The sequence below is a fragment of the Spermophilus citellus genome (assembly GCF_964194105.1).
Source record: "Spermophilus citellus genome assembly, chromosome: 15".
NCBI lineage: Eukaryota > Metazoa > Chordata > Mammalia > Rodentia > Sciuridae > Spermophilus > Spermophilus citellus.
The window spans coordinates 37,241,831-37,264,330 of record NC_138195.1 but is presented as its reverse complement, the minus strand read 5'-3'; the positions used below and the strand labels follow the sequence as shown (position 1 = coordinate 37,264,330).

General features: G+C 40.3%; 1 protein-coding gene across 2 annotated transcripts; it reads right to left on the bottom strand.

Moving 5' to 3' along the window:
* Positions 1-1,003: 1,003 nt before the first annotated feature.
* On the bottom strand, positions 1,004-21,707 carry ZNF365 (zinc finger protein 365). Of its 2 annotated transcripts, XM_081268789.1 has the most exons (6): positions 21,426-21,707; positions 18,998-19,753; positions 10,476-10,656; positions 4,990-5,027; positions 3,846-4,111; positions 1,004-1,091 (listed from the first exon to the last, which is right to left on the bottom strand). In XM_081268789.1, the coding sequence occupies exons 2-5, from the start codon at positions 19,738-19,740 to the stop codon at positions 3,850-3,852; spliced, it is 1,224 nt and encodes a 407-aa protein (XP_081124915.1). In that variant the 5' UTR covers positions 19,741-19,753; positions 21,426-21,707; the 3' UTR covers positions 1,004-1,091; positions 3,846-3,849. The 2 variants fall into 2 exon arrangements, with proteins under 2 accessions (XP_081124915.1, XP_081124914.1); XM_081268788.1 differs by lacking the exon at positions 1,004-1,091 and having other exon boundaries at positions 3,247-4,111.
* Positions 21,708-22,500: the final 793 nt, after the last annotated feature.

The following is a 22,500-nucleotide window of genomic DNA, read 5'->3' as shown; positions in this document are numbered from 1 at the left end:
TTCCTCCTCTGGAAAAACTCTTCTTAGAATCATAGCTTTACATGCAGAGTAAATTTATCACCAAGCTATAGATTATATAGCTGTTTCTTAAATAATCACGTCTCCATTTCACTGGTACAGAACATGAATAAAAGAAAAAATCAACTACCTTAATTTCACAATGAATCCAATATCTAAATCTCCCTGTCATTTATATTGTAATTGCTTTAGGACCTCTGTTTAGGATCATGCATGTGTGCTATCCCTGGAATTCATTTTTCAAAAACCCAGATTAAACAGAATCAAGATACTAGAATTTGTTTTCTAATGCCCATAAATAATCGGGAATGTCACCTGGTTTCTCAAAAAGAAAGAAGCAAAAAGTATAATTTGGTGAACACATAATAACCTTAACCTGAACAGTGCTAAGAACAGGTTAAAGTCACTTCCTCAACAACCTTATCAGCTGAACAAATGAAATCCCCTAAATTTTTGTGATCCCACAGTTCTTCAAAGATCAATGGCTGATTCTAATGGTGATATACTTCTCCCTGTTCTTTATCCTAACCACTCTGGACTTTGCAATGACTAGGATGGAGAGCAGATACAGGTTGGGCCATATACTGTAAAATCTGTTCATAGTTCTGCTAGGAACTGACAAGTCTAAAAAAAACTGTAGAAAAATTACTCCTAGTTGTGGAGGAAAACAGGAATAAAGTGCCAAATGGGCTTTTAATGAAGATTTCTCAGGGTGAACATATGTAGAAAGAGCTTTCAGATTTAGGCAAAGGATGAACAAAACAGTCAAGCTAAGTTTTCCAGAAAGCTTCTAGTTTACAAGGCCACAGTGATGATATATACAATGAACAGATCATTTGAGGACTCTTTTGCTGTCAATAGACCAACATGTTGGGTCCCCCCAAAATAGCTGAATTAGACAAAACATAACAACACATTAGTCAGAAATATAGCTTTATTATCATATTTCATAATCTAAAAACTTCTTTTTAAATTCTGGGAACAGAATATTCCAACTTCTGTACAACAACTGACTGGCCCTGCAGAATACTGGAAAACGGTGTCTAAGCAACCTGAACTTTGTAGATAAGAATCTGTAATTTATTTTGGGAAGAAAGAAAAAAAAAAGAAAGAATAGTTCAAGTAAATTTTTCTCCCCTAAAAGACAAATAATAAAATTCATTTATTCTTCAGTTTAACTTTGAACACGGTTTCCCAGAAACTTTGGTGATTTCTTCGAAAAAGCGACTGCCTCAACTTTAAGGTTAATTGCCCAGGGAGACAAGAAAATTATTTTAAAGTAGGACATAAATGGTGTCCCATGGCACACGGTTCAAGCCATGGCATGTAAATGGAGTATCCCTCTGAATAAACCAGCTCCCATATTTCAACAGTAAATTTATGTCTCAAAGGAAGTATAGCATACATAACACATTTCCTTGTATGGGGATCAGAATTTAGTTTGAACTTAAAAAGAAAAAAAATTTAAACCAGGCACCATGGCACACATCTGTAATCCCAGCAACTCAGGAGGCTGAGGCAGGAGGATCACAAATTTAAAGCCAACCTCAGCAACTTAGTGGGACCCTGTTTCAATATAAAAAAATAAAAAGGGGCTGAGGATGTGGCTCAGTACTTAGGTGCCCCTGAGTTCAATCCCGGATACCAAAAAAAATTTTTTTTAATATAATAAATCTCAAAATTATTTGCCTCATGTGATGTTTATAGATTATGACACTATGGTGCTTTCTGAAGATCACTGGATACCACTGTCAAAGAGAGCTGCTACGCCCTCTAGGCATGTTAAAGGAATATCAAAATTATGAGCTATTTTAAATGAAACAGAAAAAAAATCTGGCTATAGCATTTTTTAAAAAGTTGTTGTCTTTGCACACACATTACAGGACAAGGAGCATGCAATACAACCAACAAGTCATTTTTTAGTATGGGAAAGCTAAAGTGCAACCATGATAGAAGCATCAATATTAAATAATTTTGGAGGAGATTAAGTATCCAAATAAATAATAACATTACCATTTTTACAATGCTAGCCTAAACAGTAATATTCACAGCAATATTTTTTCCCACTTGATAGCTGCCTACGTACCATACGAATGGTCCACCCCCATTAGCCAAAGGTCAAAGTGAACACTCAAAAAAATCAACATCTCCACTATGATAGGTTCAAAATATTTAAATAAGAAGTTACACTTTTTGATTTACTGTCATTTTAAGTAACTGCTTTATTACCTATTTTTAAATATACTGCTAATCTGATGCCTATTGCAATAACAATCATAATTCTACTAGTGTTATTTAGGTTACAGTTTTAATTTTTAAAATAAGAAGATTCAATTTACATGAGCAAACCTATATAGTTTTAAAACCACCCACCACAAACACACACTTTCTCCATGAGGATTTAAAAATAAATTATTAATATACCTGACATATATCTTGTATGTGCATTATATATATGTATATGTGTATATATCTGTGGACAACATTGCTCTTGTTTCCAGAAGGATGTCAGCACTTGAAAACTCGGCATGAGACCTAATGGCATTAAAAAATTTATGAGAAAAAAATTATGGAAATTCATTATAGAAGAAAATTTTAAAGCAGGAAATTCTCAAAAGATAGTTCTTTGTGGAAAAAAAAAACTATTTGGGGAATATGGTGTCAGATTCTGGATCCTACATGCATTGTTTAGTTCAGAAATTATGTTAGAATACACTGTACAGCAAACACCCCAGATACCTGGTTGAAAGGTAAGAAAGTATATTTTAGTCATAAAAGGTCTAATACAAGCAGCAGGAGGTGAAAGGAGCTGCTCTTTGGAAAAGTTAAGCCAGCAAAAAGAAAGTCATGCCCATGGTTAATAGAGAGCAAGCTGCTGATAACTACCAGGGGAGGTGGTCTTAGGTGAGGGCTGCGGTGCTTCCAGGGTGGTCCCAATGCAATAACTGTGCCATCTACTGTCATGCCAAGTGCTCGGATGCTGCACCAATGATGGTTGTTGATCAAAAGGGTTTTACTGCCCTCCTCAACCACACCACAAAAGCAGCTATTAAGATAGAGGCTGGCAGCTAGGTTTGAGGGTGCAGAATACTCAGCCGAAGACGAATGCACAGGTGTGCCAAAATCTGAACATGCATCTATGGACACCAAAAAACCTGACTCAAACTAACAAACTGAAAAGAAATCTGTCAAATGAAAACTGAAATCTGACTGAACAAGTCCCTTACGCAACCTAAAGATTGAAATCTTGATTAACCAGAAGAAAATTCGGGGGAAGCAGGAATCCTTATTTTGGAGGCTTTCAAATTAACAGAGGGGAAGGTTAGATGCAAACAAAAATATCTTCATTTCACTGCTATTAACAGAACTTTTCCATTCCTGGCCTCACAATTTAGAAAACTGTGGGTACAGATGAAATTTCTGCCAGTGTCTGACATCTTGTGAGGCCCTGAGCCTGAACATTAATGACCAATGCATAAGGGGCCCAGGTGCCAGGACTAATGGAGACTGGGCCAATTATTTTAGCAGCTGGAGCTTTGTTTTACTAAAACCTTTGGATAAGACTGTTTCATTTTTTTTTCTTCTTCTTCTTGTTCGTTCTACAATTTGCTTCTTGCTTTTAAACCTTTTAAAAGGAGGTTATAATAAAATTCTGGTTCACTGAGATTCCCCTTTGTTAAATTCTGGTTAACTGAGGTGCTTATGTGCATCATGATCTTTGCTTTTCCAATGTCTTACTGTGTGGGATGTGCCCAAAAGGACAATCACATTGGTCCCTGGAACAACATTTCCCCAAAGGCAAGAGATGATGGTCCTGAGCCACCCACCCTTTTAGATGATGTTCACAATCGCTGTTGGCTTCTTTTTAGCCATTTTGGGCCTGATGTTGCCTTTCCGGCTAAGCCCCAGAAGCTCCCCTCTCTTGGGTGGTCTGCAGAGTTCTCTTGAGGACTCAGCCTGTTCGTGAACAGACTTGGCAGGCTGCAGTCCGGCTCTCTCATCCTTGGCTTTCTTCAGGTAGCTCCTTCCCTTCGGGTGGAAATGGGTCTTAAGATCAGGATGGCCACACACAGAATGCGGGTGTCCTCGGCTTCTACAGATGGTTAGGTGGGAGTGGAAGGGAGATGAACAGAAAAAAAAATATCTCTTTAAGCCTTAAAATAATTGGAACTAGTCATGGCATGATCACTCCTGCATGCACGGTGGTGATAATGCTCCCACTGAGACAAATCATTGATACTGGTATTTCTCTTCCAAAAAGTTCCTGTGATCCCCAGGAAATGATCAGATGATGCTAAGTTCCCAGGGAGATATTATTAGTCCTACTACCAGTGACAAAATTGAAGAACATAAAATTTAAATGACTATCTAGTTGGTCTACAGAGAAGATGGGGTCAGAGCCCCCATCTTTTGACTCTTTTACTAAGGGATTCAGGAAAATCCATTGAGTAGACATTATAAAAGACAGTATAAAGGATATGATTTATATAATAATGTATGCATAATAATTACATTAATAGTACTATAGAGTCAGGCATGGGTGCACACCTGTAATCCCATGACAGGAGGCTGAAGTAGGAGGATCACAAGTTAGAGGACAGCCTCAGCAATTTAGCAAGACCCTGTCTCAAAATAAAATTTAAAAAGGCTGGGGATAGCTCAATGATAAAGAACTCACAGGTCCAATCCCCAGTACCAAAAGATTAAAATAAACAACAATATAGAGCTATTTGACTATACTATTTCTCAAAAGAGAAAGTTACATTACAAAATTATACTCTGGCATTCTCTTATTGCCATATGCTAACAGATTTTTAGCATATTTGGCAGTTACATCAACATTTTATGGTCAGGTATACAAGCAGATGAATTTCCATCTAAGCCTCTCAAATCCCATTATAGGTATATAAAATGCAACAGGGAAACATTCATACGTTATCAAATGGCCCAAGTATAAAAAGATATACATACAGGCATTTGAGTTTCCTATTTGAAGAGATATCTGTAAGCTGAAAGAAAACAAATAAGAGAACATATTACTTAACTGGAAGGCTGAATTTGGTTTTAAAACTCTTTCCTGCATTCTTAAGAAAGTGAATTCACATGAAGGAAGTTACTGTTCCTGGCATGTTACCCTTGGCACCACCCATCGTATCAGTGAACGGGAGGTTTGCCCCTTGCTTCCTCAGGGAGCCTTGGGGACCTGTGCTGGGCTTTCCAAGAAGCCCACATCAGCAGATCTCAAAAATTTTAGAAAGTCAAAAGCATCCCAACAAATGAATGTTTGAAGAAACATGTCTTTAAAAACTGGAATGATGTGCATTTCCTGAGTATCAGACTAAATTTACTGTTAACTTAATATAGTTGTGGCTGGTCACAAAGTATCAACTAAGAGGAAATTGGCATAAAATGTTTACTGCCTAAAATACATCATTTCTAAAATGAGAACATATGAATACCAACCCTTCAAATATCCCTGAGGCCATCTATCATTGAGCTTATTTTCCACTCATAATAACCCATGCAATAAAATGTTTGCATGTACTTTTGTGGCTCAGAATGACTTCATTTGCAGAATAAATTGATAATTATCATTTTGTGATCCAGATGTCACCATTCCGTTTATAGGCAAACCCAACATATTCCCAGCCTTCAGTCCCTGATCTCCCTGATACAGCTTTCACTAGATGAAGCCATGTTGCATCAGCAGACAAACAGAAGAGAACAAAGAAAATGTAGAGAAGGGGCCACTTCAGTATTATAGTGTGGCTAAGACACACTTAGTGTCTGTGGGGAACTGGTTCCGGGACCCATGATGATACTGAAATCTGCAGATGCTCAAGTCCCCTGTATAAAATGGCCTCATATTTGCATAGAACCTTTATGCATCCTCCCATATACTTTAAATCCTCTCCAGATTACTTATAATACCTAATAAAATGTAAATGCTATCAAAATAGCTGTTACATTGCATGGGTTAGGGAATAATGGCAAAGGAAAAAAGTCAGTAAATGTTCAGTACCAATGTAATTTTTTTCCAAATAGTTTCAATCTATGGTTAAATGCATGGATGTGGAGCCCATAGGTATAGAGGGCCACAAGGACTTCTAAAATATAAGCATGGTGATTCAGGTTGCTACGGGCTTAGGGCAACTGATCATCTAGCTCTTTTCCAACTTGCCCTCTATATAGGTAGTGTACCCAACTTGTTTAGACCAAAACCTTGGATTTATTCTTGATTCTCCTCTTTTCCTTGTCTGTTAAATCTAATCCTTCATCAAGGCAACCGGTCTTTTCAATTCTACCCCAGAACACATCCTTCTCTCTACTTCTACCACTCTTTTCCAGCTACCAGCTCTCCCCTACCCCATATTTCATTTTGCATCTCCAGCTTATTCCCAACAGAGCAGCCAGAGTGGCTTTGCTAAAACACAAGTTCATCTCCTGCTCTGCCTGTTCCTTGCCTAGAACATTCTGCTTCTCACTTTCCACAGACCTGCATCCTGCTTGATATTCAGGTCACAGTGCAAATGCTGCCTCCCAGCAAGGTTTTCCTGACCACTCAATCCAAAGTCCTCCACCCTGAACCCCTCAAATGTATATTTTTACTTTCTCCCTTCACAAGTACTTACCACTGTATGAAACTATGTCCCCCTCCCCAGTGAGAGCAGGGGCCTTTCACTGCAGCTTCCTTAGCACCCAGTAAATACTGCACCCCCAATAAGTATGTGTTAAATGAATTACTGCTAGTCCTAATTTAGCAACCTGAAGGAAATAAAAGCAACACTTAAAGCAACATTATTCAGATTGTCTCATTGACCTTCCATGTGAGCAGTTCTGGAAAGATTTTTGGCAGATGGGATATTAGGTCACTTTGTGTCTAATTCGACAGCATTTTTTTTTCAGAGCATAAAGATAAAATATCTGAGTAAGCACACTGTATTTTTAGAAATCAGCCAGGTGAAAAAGTACATAAATGCTCAAGGGGATTAAGGGAAAGATACAGATGCCAAAACATTAGTTCAGAAAAGGCACTAAATGTGAAGGGAAGGAAATTTTTTTCATAGCACAGAAGAATTTTAATGCTAGAAGTCACCTTAGAAAGAAGTAACGCACTTATCAATCTAGGGATTTCATTGCTTTCTGGAATGGTAATGACAAAAAGGGGAGAGGAGGGAGAGGGAATTAAGGTAGATATAAGGAGGGAGATGAAGAAAGCAGACACATTCTTGGCAGCGCAGTCTTAGCAGAAAGGATGAGAGCTGGGCTGGGATGGCATTCCTGACTGTTCTGAAGGAGAGAGATCTGGTGTGCAAGCTGGCAGGGGGCAGAGGAACTGTGCAGCATGTCTGCTTGTCCTGGAGGCCCTGGAGCAAGGAGCTATCCTGGGTGCAGCTAGAGTGAAGGCTTCGGATGTTTTAGTTTCTCGGGTGCTACACCTTCACTAAGCTGGGTCAAAGAGTTTACTGAATATATCATTTGACACTTTCCCTGTTAAAAGCTTCTGAGTTATTCTGTGTGTATTATCATAGACAGCCCAGGAGGCCAGACTTAGCACTGCTTATATCAAAGACATGGCTCCTCATTTTACAGGTGGATATGTATCATTACAGTGAAATAAGCTAAGTGAAAAAGGAGAAATGGCCTACAGGGTCTGTAGAACATCTCATAACATGGCACACGGTGGTTCAAAGCTTGGACTTGGACAACTATACACAGGAATGGGGAGAAAATACATTTTCCCAATCCTTTCAAAAATTACACACTTCATTCCTCGTCTTCTCAGGGCCATATGTCCCTCCTATGATGAGGTGGTTCTCCTCACTGCAGCCTGATCTTGCCCCATTCACACACAGCTCTCATTTCTAGATTCCTTATTATAATCATAACTGCACTTCATTTTATTTGGATTAGTCAACTTTTTTCCTTAGGCAGGACAAGTCTGCTGAAGGCAGATCCTATCATGTCTGGGATACAGAAGATATAATCATAAATATTTCTTAATTTCCCACCATATTTGAACATATTTATGTGTATACATGCGTGTTGTGTGTGCACACATGCAATTTTGTACGTACATCATCGGACTAGAAAAGTGGAGATGCAACTAAGCTTTGGATTACATGATATAATGTGATGAGAAATAACGACGGGCTGTGTCTCTGGAAGGTATTCAATTTTCAAGCTACAAAAATAAACTGAGTAGAGAAAATGAGCAAAGATAGATATTTTAAAAAGAGAGAGCCAGGTGCTGCAGTGCATGCCTGTAATTCCAGTGACTCCAGAGGCTGAGGCAGAAGGATCAGAAGTTCAAAGCCAACCTCAGCAATTTAGCAAGGCCCTAAGCAACTTAATGAGACTATATGTATGTATATAAAAATACCTAAGTGAATCCTACCATTGTGTACACCCACAGGAATGGGGTCTTAGTTAGAATAAGATAAATTCCTTGCTTACACAATTGTATCAAAATGGATTCTACAGTCATGTATAACTAAGAAGAACTAATAAAAAATTCAAAAATTAAAAAGGGCTAGGAATGTGGCTCAGTGGTTAAGTGCCCCTAGGTTTAAGCCCCAGTACGGAAAAAAAAAAAAAAAAAAGAGAGAGAGGGAGGAAAACTAATGGCTTCCTTTCATCCTCCTTGCCTTCCACTGGCTTCTCCCTTAGTTCAGTACAGAATTTCAAGCAATGAGTGGTTTAGTAGCCTAAATACTGAAACTGTTAATGCTACTTATCAATTTTAGAATTCCTAACCCTCAAAGTCAGGTGATGATCAGACCATTTGGGATGCCAAATGATTTAAGAGAGTATTGAATTAAATATCTTTATTTTATAGAAGATTTAAAGGCCCCAGAAGGAAAAATGTCTCTCTCAGTCAGAAACAGAGTAAGAATGTTTTGAAAGCCAGGCCTTCTTACCTATGTCTGGGCTCCATGACCTCTTACCACAACCTCTTTTAAGAGAAGGCTTCAGTGCCCCCTCTAACAACAGCTAATCACAACTGGATACTTTACAGCTAGTTATTATTTATTATTTCCTGGGTGAGGAAAAAGTGTACGTGGCTGGATCTTGCTTTAATTAGAAGGACCAAAGCTTTCATAAGATTCTCTTGAAGAGCTCTAAAACAGAACTGGACACCATCATGGTCTCCCAAGGAGAAAATAGGGTTTAAGTTGGGAAGTACTCAGATGTACTTCATGGAGAAGATAGTAGGCACTCACCCAGGAAATAATAATAAATGTTTCACACAGAGGAGGCTGCTTGGAACAGTGCTAAAATCTCAGACATAACAAATTTACTTTCTTCCCATCTACTATGTTCTGAAAGGTTCTGGGGCTTGCCTCACTGAACTGAGCCGAGTATACATTTTTACAGCCAGCACTAGGTAAGATTCTTTCATTTCTTACCTTCCTCTCTCCTTTCCTTCCTGTTGTCTGTCTCCCTCCCCTGCCTTTCTTATTTTATCCACTTGCCTTTCATCTCATTCCTTCTAGATAATTAGTTTTATTACATAATCACGTTTGCTTCAAATCGTGACTTCCACAAGCTCAAGCCAAATTTTTAGTCAGCCAACCTTGCTAATCTTTTGGTTAGCCAAACTGTTTCCTATTTTTCTTTTCCTCGTAAGACAGTATATTTCCTTATAATACAGTGAAAGAATAAAATCTGAAAAGGAGATGAGCATAAATGAAGCTCAATGAATCATGAAAATGTTATAAACAAACCATACCTTTGGGGTTTCAAAAATCCTTTCTTTGCCTCTGTTGTTGACACCACACCAAAGAAACTATATAGGGGGGCAATATGACCACCCATTCCTTTCACCTACAGTGTCCCCCAACCACACTACAAAGAAACCAGGGTCTCAATTAATCCACCAATGAGAATGTGGATCTTCACCCACATCCAGGATTCTCATCTGGACGCTAGAGTTTTCTTAATCCCCTCAACTCTACGTAAAATGGTATGCAGAAGTCTATCTTAGACCTTCCACCTATGACGTTTCTTGTTGAAATTCTACTTTAGCACTATTTAATGTATTGATACGGTTGAACCACGTTTTCCTTCCAATTCATGGAAGGAAAAAGTGTATGTGTTTGGATCTTGCTTTAGTAAGAAGGACCAAAGCTGTCATAAGATTCTCCTGAAGAGCTCCAAAACAGAATAATGATAACTTCTGATCTACCTGAATAGCAAGGTTGAAACAAATGATTTCTTTGGATACTTCAAACTCCATCATTTAGCAAATATTAAGCTATTTATAGCAATTCAGCAGGGCATGGAGGAAGAGGGTGAAGAAGGAGAGGTGTGCATCCCATCTGGGATCTGGCTTCCCTCCACACACAGACGTGGCCCAGGCATGCTTTCATATGATGCCTCGGGAGCCCTGCCAGTCACCCAGCTCTCACCATACATGGGGACCTCACACTGGCCACTAGAAGGGTGGGACTTACCACATGCTCACTGATGTCACGGCTCCGACCTGAGACCTGCTGGCTTTGGTAGTATTCTAGCTGCTTCTCCGCCAGTTCTACCCGTTGCAACAGATTCTCAATAAAGTCCTGGAGCCTCGCTTTCCCCTGAACCTCCTTCTCAGCTGCTGTTTCCAAGAAATGGTTGAAGGTCACTACTTCTCTGCAGGGCAAAAAAAAATGTTAGAACACAAAATGGATAAATAAGCCAGGAATTTATTCATTCAACATATTGATAGGTGCCGACCATGGACCAGTCCCCATCCTAGTCATTGTCCTAGGCAGTATGGCCTCGTAATGATGAAAGAAATCTTAGGATAACTGAATCATTAAACCATCTCCAAGTGTACTTATAAGGGAAAACCATCAAAAATTCAAACAAGAGACCAGCCTTTTTTTTTTCAACAATTCATTCAGGTTTATAATATTTGTTTATTTTATTGCAGAGATATTTCACATTTATTATGAAAATTGACCTATTAGAGGATCAAGGGCTTTTTTTCTCTGCTCAATGATCCATATTCAATACAATGCTTGACACATATTCAATAAATATCTTTTATAAGTAATGTTTACAAAGGACAAGAAACCAAAAATCACTTATTACCCCACTACTGTCAAGTCCTACTGTAACTATTGCCAACTTCCTATATATTTTTCCCAGTCTTTTTGCTCTCTGCATATTTACTACTCTTGGGCCTTCGGGCGGTACAGTTTAGAATATGAGGAAAAAGCAATACCTGACAGCCTAATCTCACAGGATTAATATTGCAAAATCAAGAGAATGAATCTGAATGCAACACTGCATATGATTATGGCTGTATTTTTAAATCACATAAGTTTTGCTGCTGGATCCATATAAAACTTTTAAAAATTAACATTAATGCTCCTAGTCTATCATAGAGTGTTATGTCATATTGGAGCAAAGACGAATCTTTTTCTAACCTCCCTCATCCAATTATCTTGTGCCCTGAAGCTGAGAAGTTAATAACCTTTGTATTTTTCAAACAACCTGGCACAAATGCTAACCTAATTTTAGTTTGTGAATGTATCACATCAAATAGAAAAGAAAAGACCATTAAATCAAGCTTGATGGTTATGGTCTGATTTTGTTTTAAAAGAGAAGCTGAATACATAAAACAAAAGCTGAAGAAGTTCCTCATGCAGATTGTATAAAGAATCTTCGTTAAATGAAAAGAGCGTGTAATCATGGAATAGCAGGTATGTACATCTTAGATCCTTGTCACATCCTGTTCACCTGGATGAAGGATATCCAGAGCCACCAATGTACTCCCCAAGGAATCTTGAGAAATTTCACACATTGTACTTATAACCTCTTTAATAATTATATTCCAAACAGCAAAGCATCCATTCAAAGTATCATTCAAAGTGCAAGACAGACCAATGGATTTCAGTGTATGAGAACAAAATGCTCACTGATATGCTTTCAGATCCTGCACAGCAATTAATCTTTAAGAAATTACCAATTGTTCCATTTTGGCACAGTATCAAGACAGAACATCCACTATTATCTGAAAAGACTATTAAAATATCCCTCCATTTTCCTGCTATACTTTTTTTCATCTATTTAATCAAAACAAAGAGTCTGTAACAGACTGAATGTAGGACCACTAAAGTCCAGCTGCCTTCTATGAAGCCAGACATTAAACATATTTGCAGAACTTCTAATGAAATTATTTTCACTAGATTGTTTTTGGAAAAATAGCTATTTTCCATAAAAATTTTATTTTTGTTAACATAATGGATATATGTAGTGGGAGTAGACATTGAAAGAAACAAATACAGAAATATGTACCTACAAAGCTGAGCTGAATGTGACTGAGAGAAAGAATAATTCGATGCTATCAGAAAGAGCAGTAAAAGGTGTGTGTCGTTTTACTTTAGGTTCTCATCCCTCTGACTCAGAATTCAGGGTGAAGTTAGAAAGCCAGATGAGAAGATAAGGGCAAAGCTGAGTGAAATCCAGTCGGGGTACTTTTCGGAAATTAACTGGTTCTAGGCCAATTTTGGCCCCATCTTTGACTTATTTATTTAACAAGGAAAAAAGGTTAAATATAAGGTTTCATGGAAAAATATGCTTACAGTCAGTCTGTTACAAACTCTTTGTCTTGATTAAATAGATGAAACAATATTTGACTATTAAGTAAAAACATGCCAGTAATATTTGAGAAACTGACCTTGAAGCTCCTTATTATGCAGAATGACTTACAGGCCTGGAAATCTGACAGTATCTTGGGATTCACAGGCATTCAGAAATCAACAGAGTAGATGGGGGAACTGAGGGGGAAAGCCCTTTCTGAGTAGTTTCAAAGCTTTAGTTAGAAAAAAATATTCATTCACTCATGAGTTCATTCATTTACAGGATGATCATATGGTCTAAAACACAGATAGTATCATTTAATTTTTCACAGATTGAATCCCCTCAATTACTTCTTCTGAGGTGGGCTGAAGACAGGTTAATTGAGAAAAATCAAAGACACACTATTATGTGAACAACACAGCTAGAAGCCAATCCTATCATGAGTTACAGTATACTATCCATAAATCATTTCTTAAGTCTACTTAAACTCCATTCATTCCTGCATCCAGCCAGACTCTTCCTTTTGAATATGCTGTTCCCTCTGCCAGGTTCTTTCTCCCTGCCCTTCCCTCTAACCTCAGGCTCTCCTGCTAGGAACCACACCCAGACACATGACCAAGTGTAGATGAGATAGTCTGCCATATCCGCCACAAAACCTCATGCTCACTCTATCAAAGTGCACATCCCTGGAGACCAATTGTGCCACTGACCCAGTTTGATCATAAAACCAGTGAGGGCAGGGACCTTATCTCTCCTTCACTAGGGGACCCAGCATCTAACATGAGTCTAGTGCACAATAGGGGCTCAACACATATCTGCTGAATGCATAGAATGTGCAACTCTGTCTCTACAAAGACAATTTTTCCTTTTTCCAGATAAGTACTGGGGCCTAAAACCAATGAGCAACCCACAGTTGCCTCCTTCAGGAATGGGGGTGGGATCTAAACCTGATGCTTCCTATTCTTAACAACACTTTTAACATTGCTTTCTCCTCCCAAAGGCAGAGCTCTACCAAGTTATTTAAATTTCATTTTACATTACTGATTTATGAACCTCTTCAGAGGTATATGAAATGATAAAAATACCTCTAGCTAAAAATAGTTTAGCTATTGATCACAGAGCACCACAGACAGACTATAATGTCAGCCAGGAGGTATATCCAGAAACAAGAGTCAGCCATCTCCAAGCACTAAGGGCCTCTCTGCAAACTCAAAGGCCCCACCTGGTTCCCAAAGGGGACACACAGGCCAATCTGCACCAGCCACACCTCTGGAGACTCCCCCAACCCCTTTTTTGGCTTTTTGTCTCATCTTTCCTTTTTGGCTTCTTGGACTAAACCAATATGCTCCTCGTTAAGAACTTAAAAAAAAAAGATTCTATAATGAGATTAACAAATTATTCTTATTGGCTCTAAGTAGATCAACACTATATTCTAAGTTCCTCAGGTTGGGTGTGGGCATGAGGAGAGAGATGGAGAGACAAAGAGAAACAGAAAATTTTTCTGGGTTTCCTAATTTTACCACATGGCATCCCCAAGAAAACATGCTTGACATCTGGTTTATTCTGTTTTAGTTATTAAGCCTGCATGGGACACAGCTTGAAAAGAGAGGAAACCTCACAATATGGAACCAACCGAACCCTCTCCCCTCTACTGCACTCTGCTTCTTGGCCTGTCTCCTAGCTGTTCATCAGTATGGACACCAGCTTCTCTACCCAGTGCTTTGGCTGACCCAGAAAAAGGGAATGACTTAAGTAAATGGCCAGAGGGTTTGACTGTGTAAAGCAAGTTACCAAGTCAATCTTGCCTTTTAAAGGCCAGCATCCCATGGCCAGCCCTCGATAATCATCTAAATGGACATGATGAGCTCAGGCTGCCCTCCACGTCTCTTTTATCACAGCCTAGTGATCTGTTGGAGGCCATGTTTCCTTGTGCTCTGTAAGTGCTTTGGAGGAAGGAACTGCACGTGGGGAAGCACTGTTTGACCAGAACCTGGAGTAGAACCTGCCAATCAGTAGGCTCTTAGTAAATGTTATCTTCTGCAGGGCTCGGAGCTGGGAATGGGGCAAGCAATGAAGGGAGAAGGGAAACAGAGTCTATCTATTGTAGCTCACAAAGCCATAGATGGAAATTAGAGATGGGATCACAAAGAGGCCTCTCGAGGCAATCACAGGCTGGCAAATGACACATGCCCTACCCTGACTGGGCAAGGATATCCAGAGTCCAGTTAAAAGCCCTTGCTGGAACATGAAAGCCCTGGGGTGGGTGTACCAGAAGCTTAATGTCATGGCCATGCCTGTGGTGGCACCACTTCCCTGTTCCCAACACCTTTGATGCCAGCTGGTTGGTATTTTCTTTAATCACATCAGAAAAATAAATGATGTCATCATAGCAGCCCTCTTAAAATAGCAAAGAAACAAGCCTATTCCAAAATGGGCCACGCTGAATATTACATAAGTCTCGACGCTTTGGGCAAATATCACATTTTCAGAAGTCTGGCTAGGACATGGTGAACTAACAGAAAAAGCACTCTGCAGGGATGCAGGAAAATGGCTTCAGTTTCAGCTTTGCCACTAAATCTTTGTCCTTGGGCAAGTCATTCTACTGCTCTGGGCTTATTTTCTGCATCTGTGTAATGAACATGTCCCCCAAAGGAGACAGAGGACAGACACCTTCTAGTTCTAAAAATCAAAAATCACACCATCCACTCAGAGGCCATCTCTGACAGCCCAGTTGCCCCTTCAATGTCACCATCATCTGGCTGCTACTGCAAATTCCACCCTTCTTCCTCATTCCCTCAGTGTGGCTTCTCCCTGTAAAAAGATCTGTCCCCTAATGTTCTATCAACCTGAAACTATGGCTTGCATTTAAGCACTTGTTAAAGCTACCCTGCTTCTGGGCACAGGCATGATCGTGGGTATGCTTTATTCTTCCTATGTAAAACATAAGCACCTTAGAGGAAAGTATCGAGAATTTTATATTCCCCACATACCCCCCGTACAGGGATAGGCACATCACTGGTGATCTATGGTCACTTTCCAAATTTACCAGGAAAAGGTCCTCAAGTAAATTTGGGATTACCATTATTGCCCTCAATTTCTCCAAACTACAAAAGGCCAACTCAGTTACCACTTAAATTCAACCTTTCTTGTTAAGGGATACCTTGCTGCAAGGTGGCTGGGATTGATTTACCTGATTACAGGCAATGCTGCCCAACATCTCCGACTCCTCGTCAATAAGTAAATACCCATTTCAGAGGGACTTAAAGTTACATGGACTTTGTAAAGATGAACAACTTCTTTCTAGGATTTGCACTCCAAAAATATACAGATACCTCTCTACACAAGTACAAGAAAATTCACTAGCGTGAAAGTACAAAATATTGCCAATTGAAACTTCCTCTGTATATATATGACCTCCATAGAGCAATGACCTCAGGGCAGATGCAGCTTTAGAGATTTTTTTTTATTTCAACTTCAAAGAAAGAATTTTTATAGTTGAGGGGTAAATCCATAGGTAAGAAAGTCTTATGTGGATGTGAAAAATCAGACTTTTGCGATTTTAAAAAATCAAATCAACCATCTATGTTCCAAAGTGTCCCCAAGCTTAAGTCAATTTCACATAAGACCACAACAATCTACTTTCTCTCACAAATGGGACTTGAGAGCTTATGTGGAGGCATTTGGCAAGGAAGCACAGTTTCTGGTATGTACCCCAGCTAAACAGGGCCTGGCCTTACCTGATAGTCCACCTCTTAGTGGAGGGCACAGCCCTCCAAGGGAATGGTAAGGAGGGAAGAGGCAAGACCTAGTCTTGCAGATCCAGCCAAATCCACCCTGTACCATAGGTATAGGAGATGGGCAGTTCCTATGCATCCCCAATCAGATGGCAGGGGGAGGAGGGGCAAAGCTAGACACTGAGTATGCTGTCCACAGTGGCTCCCAAGACCAAAAGCTCCAGTGTCCTTCATGGAAAACAAGACTCTTTCAATCTATTTTATTTACATAAAGAGTGATTATTTGAGGCTTGAATACAGAAACTGACAGTATGGACCCAAATGAAAGCTTTAAAAAATGAAGACTTTTGTTTATTTTACATTTAAAAGATTAAGGCAACGTCACTGTATTTTTATTCCAAGTTGTGTTTTTTAAAATTCCATAGTTTTCTGTTAGCCTGAAAATGATATACTAAAATTCAACTTGTGCTGAGGTGGTGGCTCAGTGGTAGAGTGTGTGCTTAGCATACACAAGGCCTAGGTTCAATTCTAGCCCCAAAATTAAATTAAAAATAAGAAAACTCCTAGGGATGCCAACAAAATTGTCAACAAAACTGCACAGTGATATTAACTGGGCACTATAATACTATGAAAATGGAACAAACTGTGTATTTATCAATAGCACACTGGTTAAATCAGCCTTATGCATCCATGGAATATTATGCAACAGCCAAAAGGAATGGCATAATTCATATTTTGAGCACAAAAGATGCCTGAGACATATTATGTTAAAACAAAAACAGCTCTAAATGTAAGTGGCAGAAAAGTATGCATCATGACTCTATTTTGAAAAGCATTGTAACTCTACGTGTACAAATGACATGTGGCTGTTTGCACACAGAAAGGCTCTGGACGGATGTTTAGTAAACTTCACAATGCTGTCTCCAGAGAATGGTGCGGATGTTCTTGGAGAGAAGGGGGTATTTTTTACATATACAATTCTATCTGGCTAAAAATTTGTTTTCTACGTGTATGTTTTTCATTAGGTGCTCAAGAGACAGCATGGATTAATCATAACACAATATCATTAGGCACCCATGTATAGATCACTTTTATTTAATCAGTTATTTTTAATAAAGTACTCTTGACCCTATCACCCCAAAGTTAGATCCTTGACAATAACCTACATCTAACCATAAGATCCACCCCTTCGGCATCTTGTCTTTCCATAGTCCAGGCAGCCACCATCTCACACCCCTTGTTCATTATCACTTCTCTTATTAATCTACAAAATAGAACAAACCAATGAATGCAAATATCAATTAGGTGGCCTTTTAAATTCAATGCTCTTAAATTAAACAGATATACTACAAAGTTCATTCTAGGCCTTTTTCTACACACAAAGGAAACCCCATCAGCTATTTTCCCAACAGTGTCCGGCAGGTCATCTTGGTGACCACAATGGGTCAAAAAAAAAAAAAAATACTACCTTCCTACCAGGTAACATCAGAAGCTAAAAAAAAAAAAAAAAAAAAAAAAAACTAGTAAAGAAAATCAGTAGCTGATTCAAATTTACCCTTCCTTTATTTAAAAAAAAAATGTCTATGCTTCCCTCCAAGGTAGAATATAAACATTTAATGATAGCAAGTATAGACCTCTTTAATACATAGGGCTTCTTAGGGAGTTTTAATTATTACATTTTAAGAAGCAACACAAGATAGAAGAGTGCCAGAGGGCAAAGAGAAGATGAAAGTAAATCATCTCTATAGTAGCACTCAAATTATTTGGAAACCTGTCTTCTAGGATGTTTTAGTCTGTCAATTTTTATGTCCTTTGATTCTACAAATCCTGAGCCTCCATTTAAAATAAAATCTGATGTTCTACATTTGGGAAATACACTGAATTGTTACTTATGCTTTTCCAGTGTGGGTTAAATCCATACTTACTGATAAAGAAATTCTTCTCTAAGTATGATGATTTTTCAAGTAACAGCTTCTATGATCACCTCTGACTTGCAAAACCAGTGTTAACTCTTTGCAAGCAGCAAAGATAATCTAGTATCATGCATCATTTTATAAAAAGGAAAATCTCAAATGTAAATCACATAGGTATAGCTATATCAGAATGTCTTTCCTCTGGGTTTCCTAATGTCTCTTTTTTTCCAAATGTAACTTATAATTAAACGAATTCTCAACTAATGACACTTCATTAATGTGGGCAGATAATCCAAAATGGCAAATAAGCCAAAATTATTTGAATTCAGCACATATTTTTATGCTTGAATAAGATAGCATCTCAAGTTCTTGACTCTATAATACAGAGATTGTCAGGAGGTATGGCTCTCAGGGTACGTCTTTCCGCCTACACATTCAACTTCACTTGCAACTTCACTACCTATGGGATCCCCCATATGTAGGTGGTGTTACTCCTCTAAAAACATCAGTGGTTTACAGTTTCCAAGGTAACAAGGAGTTGGACACTATGACTTTAAAGTTGCTGGACTACAGACTGTACACAGAGGGGGTGAATAATATCAAGGCCTGTACCTCCTGGTTCAACCATATCAATGAGAGAAATGCAGCCAAGACACCTAAAAACACTACAAATCAAATCTTGCTTAACATTTGCTTATAACCTGGGGAGGGATCCCTAAAGCAAAGGGGTTAGCATCCTGTCTCAGCACCACTTACTCTTGCTTCCTAAGAAGCTCCTCCTCAGATTCTGTCAGGCGCTGCCTCAGTGCTGCGATCATTTCCACTGCCACATCCACCTGTCTGTTGAGGGCCCGCTCTCGTCTCTGAACTTCCTGCTTTTTCTGAGTCAGCTGCACAAATGCTGCCCGGACTTCCAACAGTTCAGCAGTTTTCTGGGCCAACTCTTTGGTGAGTTTATCAATTCTCTTCTCAATGGTCCTATCCACAGCTTCAACCATGCGATTGAATTTTTCTCTGACGTGTGCCTCGAAAGAGGCTTTCGTGTCTGAGGTGGGAAGTCCAGGACTGGACCGTGGCCCATCCAGTGAGTCTGCACGTATGTCCATCGCAGCATAGGTCTGCACGTAGGACACAGGCCTCTCTGCCACCACCTCAAATGGCTTTCGGTCCTTGGAGTGTTCATGTGCAATGCTATACAAGTTAACATAGCTTGGTTTCTGCTTTACCACATTGCCATGGCTCTGCAATTTTCCCTGTTTCAGGAGTTCGGAGGAAGGGAGTAGTTCTGTGTCTTTGAGAGATGGAAAGAGGCTGCATTTTGTCAGGAGCGTTCTTTCTTCATAACTGTGACTGAATTCCAGATGGGCTCTCAAGGATGACAAGCTTCTAAATCTGGTATGGTCTCCACACCTCGGGCAGCGGAATGGCAGGCACACAGCAACATTTTCAAAGGACTCCTGCCAGGGATATCTGCCTTCCTCAAAAGCCTTCTGTTGCATTACTCTAAAAGTCCTGGGAGGGAGGAAAAATGGGGAGTTTAAAATAAATAAATGCATAATACTACCAAAATGATTGCTGCTCATCTCCATGGGGGCAGTGGCCTTTTGGTTTAAAGCAAGTTTTGTATAGAATACTTTAGATTGATTTTGTGTCAAAGTTAAAACCTACACCCAGAAAATCCAGGTCAAATCCAGCAAGCCACATCCATTCATTTCCGTATCATTTACTGCTGCTTTTGCACATCAGTATCAGAGGTGAATTGTATAGTTGAGACACAGATGTTATGCCCAGCAAGTCAAAAATATTCATTACTTGGCCTTTTGCAGAAAAAAAAAAGTCTGCCAACACCTGCCTAGAATAAAAAAGGTGGATAATCCTCCGTCTTCCCAGAAGAAAGCATTATGAACCCCAAGTCAGAATGAAACGGGCAGACCCAGAAGAGGAACTCCTGTTTCTTGCCCTCCTGAATTTAATATACCACATGCAAAACTGCCTTACACGAAAATGAGAAAAACTCACATGAATTGTCAAAATAAGTCCTAAGAGAACAAGCTTAGTGATCTTTTCTCAAGTATATGAAAGTTACTCAAGTATTAAACACAGATGGACTGAAATTTTTTCAACCTACGATTTGTCTTTTTTTCATTAGTTACTGGTGGGATGACATAAATCAAAATGTAATCAGAACAACAATGGTCCCATTCTCTAGCATTACTGAAATTTGGGGACGCAATGTGTCAAGCATCATTTGGTATAAGTAGGCCCATGGCCAAGATTTTATTATAATATCAAGTGTTCTGGATGGATCTGCTTTCTCTGTTCCTATTTTAACTTGAAAACCTGGAGTTGGCCAATGTTTGAGCTGGGTAGGTATCAGCTAACTCTTTCAATAACAGGAAATTCTGGTTTCCTCGTAGGAATTGATTTCCTTCACCCTAGCAACAGATGACTGTTATAACCCAATTTTGCAAGCAGTACAAATCTATTCCCTCCAGGAATGGCTTCTACTTAATGTAGCAAGTATCCCACAATGAGGGGTCCCAAATGGGATCTCAGGATGAAAAGTGTCTTTATTGGGTCCTCAATCTCTTCAAAAACAGAAGTGCAAATGGTCCCCAGACAGCTAGACTGGCAAAGCTTCCAGGTTAATAAGCCTCTGGACCCCAGAGAGGGGAATTTCTTCCTGTGCTGTACTGGGATGTTTAATCACTGGTTTTGTGGATATGGGATACAAACCCTGATCCACAGCAGGGCCACAGTCCACAGTAAGTGGTGAAGGGGAATTAGGATTTTAGAGAGGCAAAGGGAAAGAGGTGGCATCTCTGGATGGGGAAATGAATAATCACGCACTCCTGAGCATGCAGGCTTCCATGGGCCCAGCAGAAACCCCAATTCCACAGGGCTGGTGGAAAAGGTCTGCAAGAGCTGGGCAGGCAGGCCGTGACCCTGTCTCTGGGGTCCCAGGTCTCCCCGCCCACGCTCCGCTGCCTGCCTATCGGCGGGTGTCAGAGTGGATTAGTGCGCACACGAGTTGCAGCCCTGCAAGTGGGGGCCGGGAAGCCGGCTCTCCCAACTCCCCGCGGTGCTGCGAGAACCGGGACCCCTTCCCTCGGCGCAGGCGGGCCCCTCGGCCGCGCCCCCTCTGGCGGACCGCGGGAGCAGATGCCCAACAGCGGCCACTTACCCGACTTGTTGCTGCTGCTGCTGCGGCTAATGCCGCCACCGCCGGTGCTGATGCTGCGGGAGCCGAGCGGTTTTCAGCAGAGCCGTAAATCAGGCTGAGCCGGGGCCCGCTCCCACCCCCCGCGCACCCCCGCGCCGGGACGAGCGGCGTCCAGGGCGGAGCGTGGCGCGGGCCAGCCAGCGGGGCGGCGCGTCCGGGGGCGGGAGGCGGGCGCCGGGCACCGGGCTGCCACTCTGCCGGTGCCTTCTCCACCCCGGCTCTGCCCAGCTGGCTGGAGGCCGTGCGCCCTCCCTCCCCCCCCAGGCCCAGGGAGCAGGATCCGCCTCAGGATTCCACTGACATCACCGGGAGGTGCCGAGATCGCTCCCCGGGGAGGGAAGGAGAGACGCGTGCCAACCTCGTAGGCGCTGCGCTTTCTGCAGGCCCTGGCAAGCTTTTCTGCACTTTACCGTTACTAGGGACCGGGAAAGTGTGGAAGAAGATGAAGCATGGCTGGCCGTCTCTTTGAAAAATCTTCAGGCTAGAGGGGCCAGGTATTTATTATGATCCCTTCATCCTAAACTACGGGGCGAGAATGTCCCAATATATCTGCCCAAGAAAGTCTACGTCAGCCTTCCAAGCCAAGTGTCCTGGAGCTAAGTTAGCAGGAGGACCTAAATCTAGTAAAATATAGGAGTTGTTAACAGTTAAACCACCAAGGACTCTCCATCCTCTGGGGGGACACTCTCCTTTTCCAGAAAAGCGAAGATTTATCATCCTAAAGAGAGATTTCTTTTCTTCTGAAGGATCCTGATGTCTCAGATTGTTGGATTTTGTTTTGTTTTATCTTAAACCTGCTTTGGGATACTCTTAGTCTACATCCTGAAATATGAAACCAGGATAAAGTAACTGATGGGTTTTCTTGGCATCTTGAATTGCCAAGGAGGCAATTCAAGTTGTTTCAACTGATTTTATTTTACTGTGATTAGCTCAAGAATATCTTAGTTGTGTTTTGTTTTGAGAGAGGGTTTTTGTTTGTTTTGTTTTGAGAGAGGGTTTTTGTTTCTTTTGTTTTTGACAAATGCATCATTACATA

Coding starts and splice junctions, on each gene's coding strand:
- ZNF365 (XM_081268789.1), bottom strand. CDS start 19,740: ATGCAACAGAAGGCTTTTGAGGAAGGCAGATATCCCTGGCAGGAGTCC. Junction 5,028..10,475: donor GTGACATCAGTGAGCATGTG/GTAAGTCCCACC, acceptor GTTTTCTTTCAG/CTTACAGATATCTCTTCAAA. Junction 4,112..4,989: donor AATAGGAAACTCAAATGCCT/GTATGTATATCT, acceptor AACCATCTGTAG/AAGCCGAGGACACCCGCATT.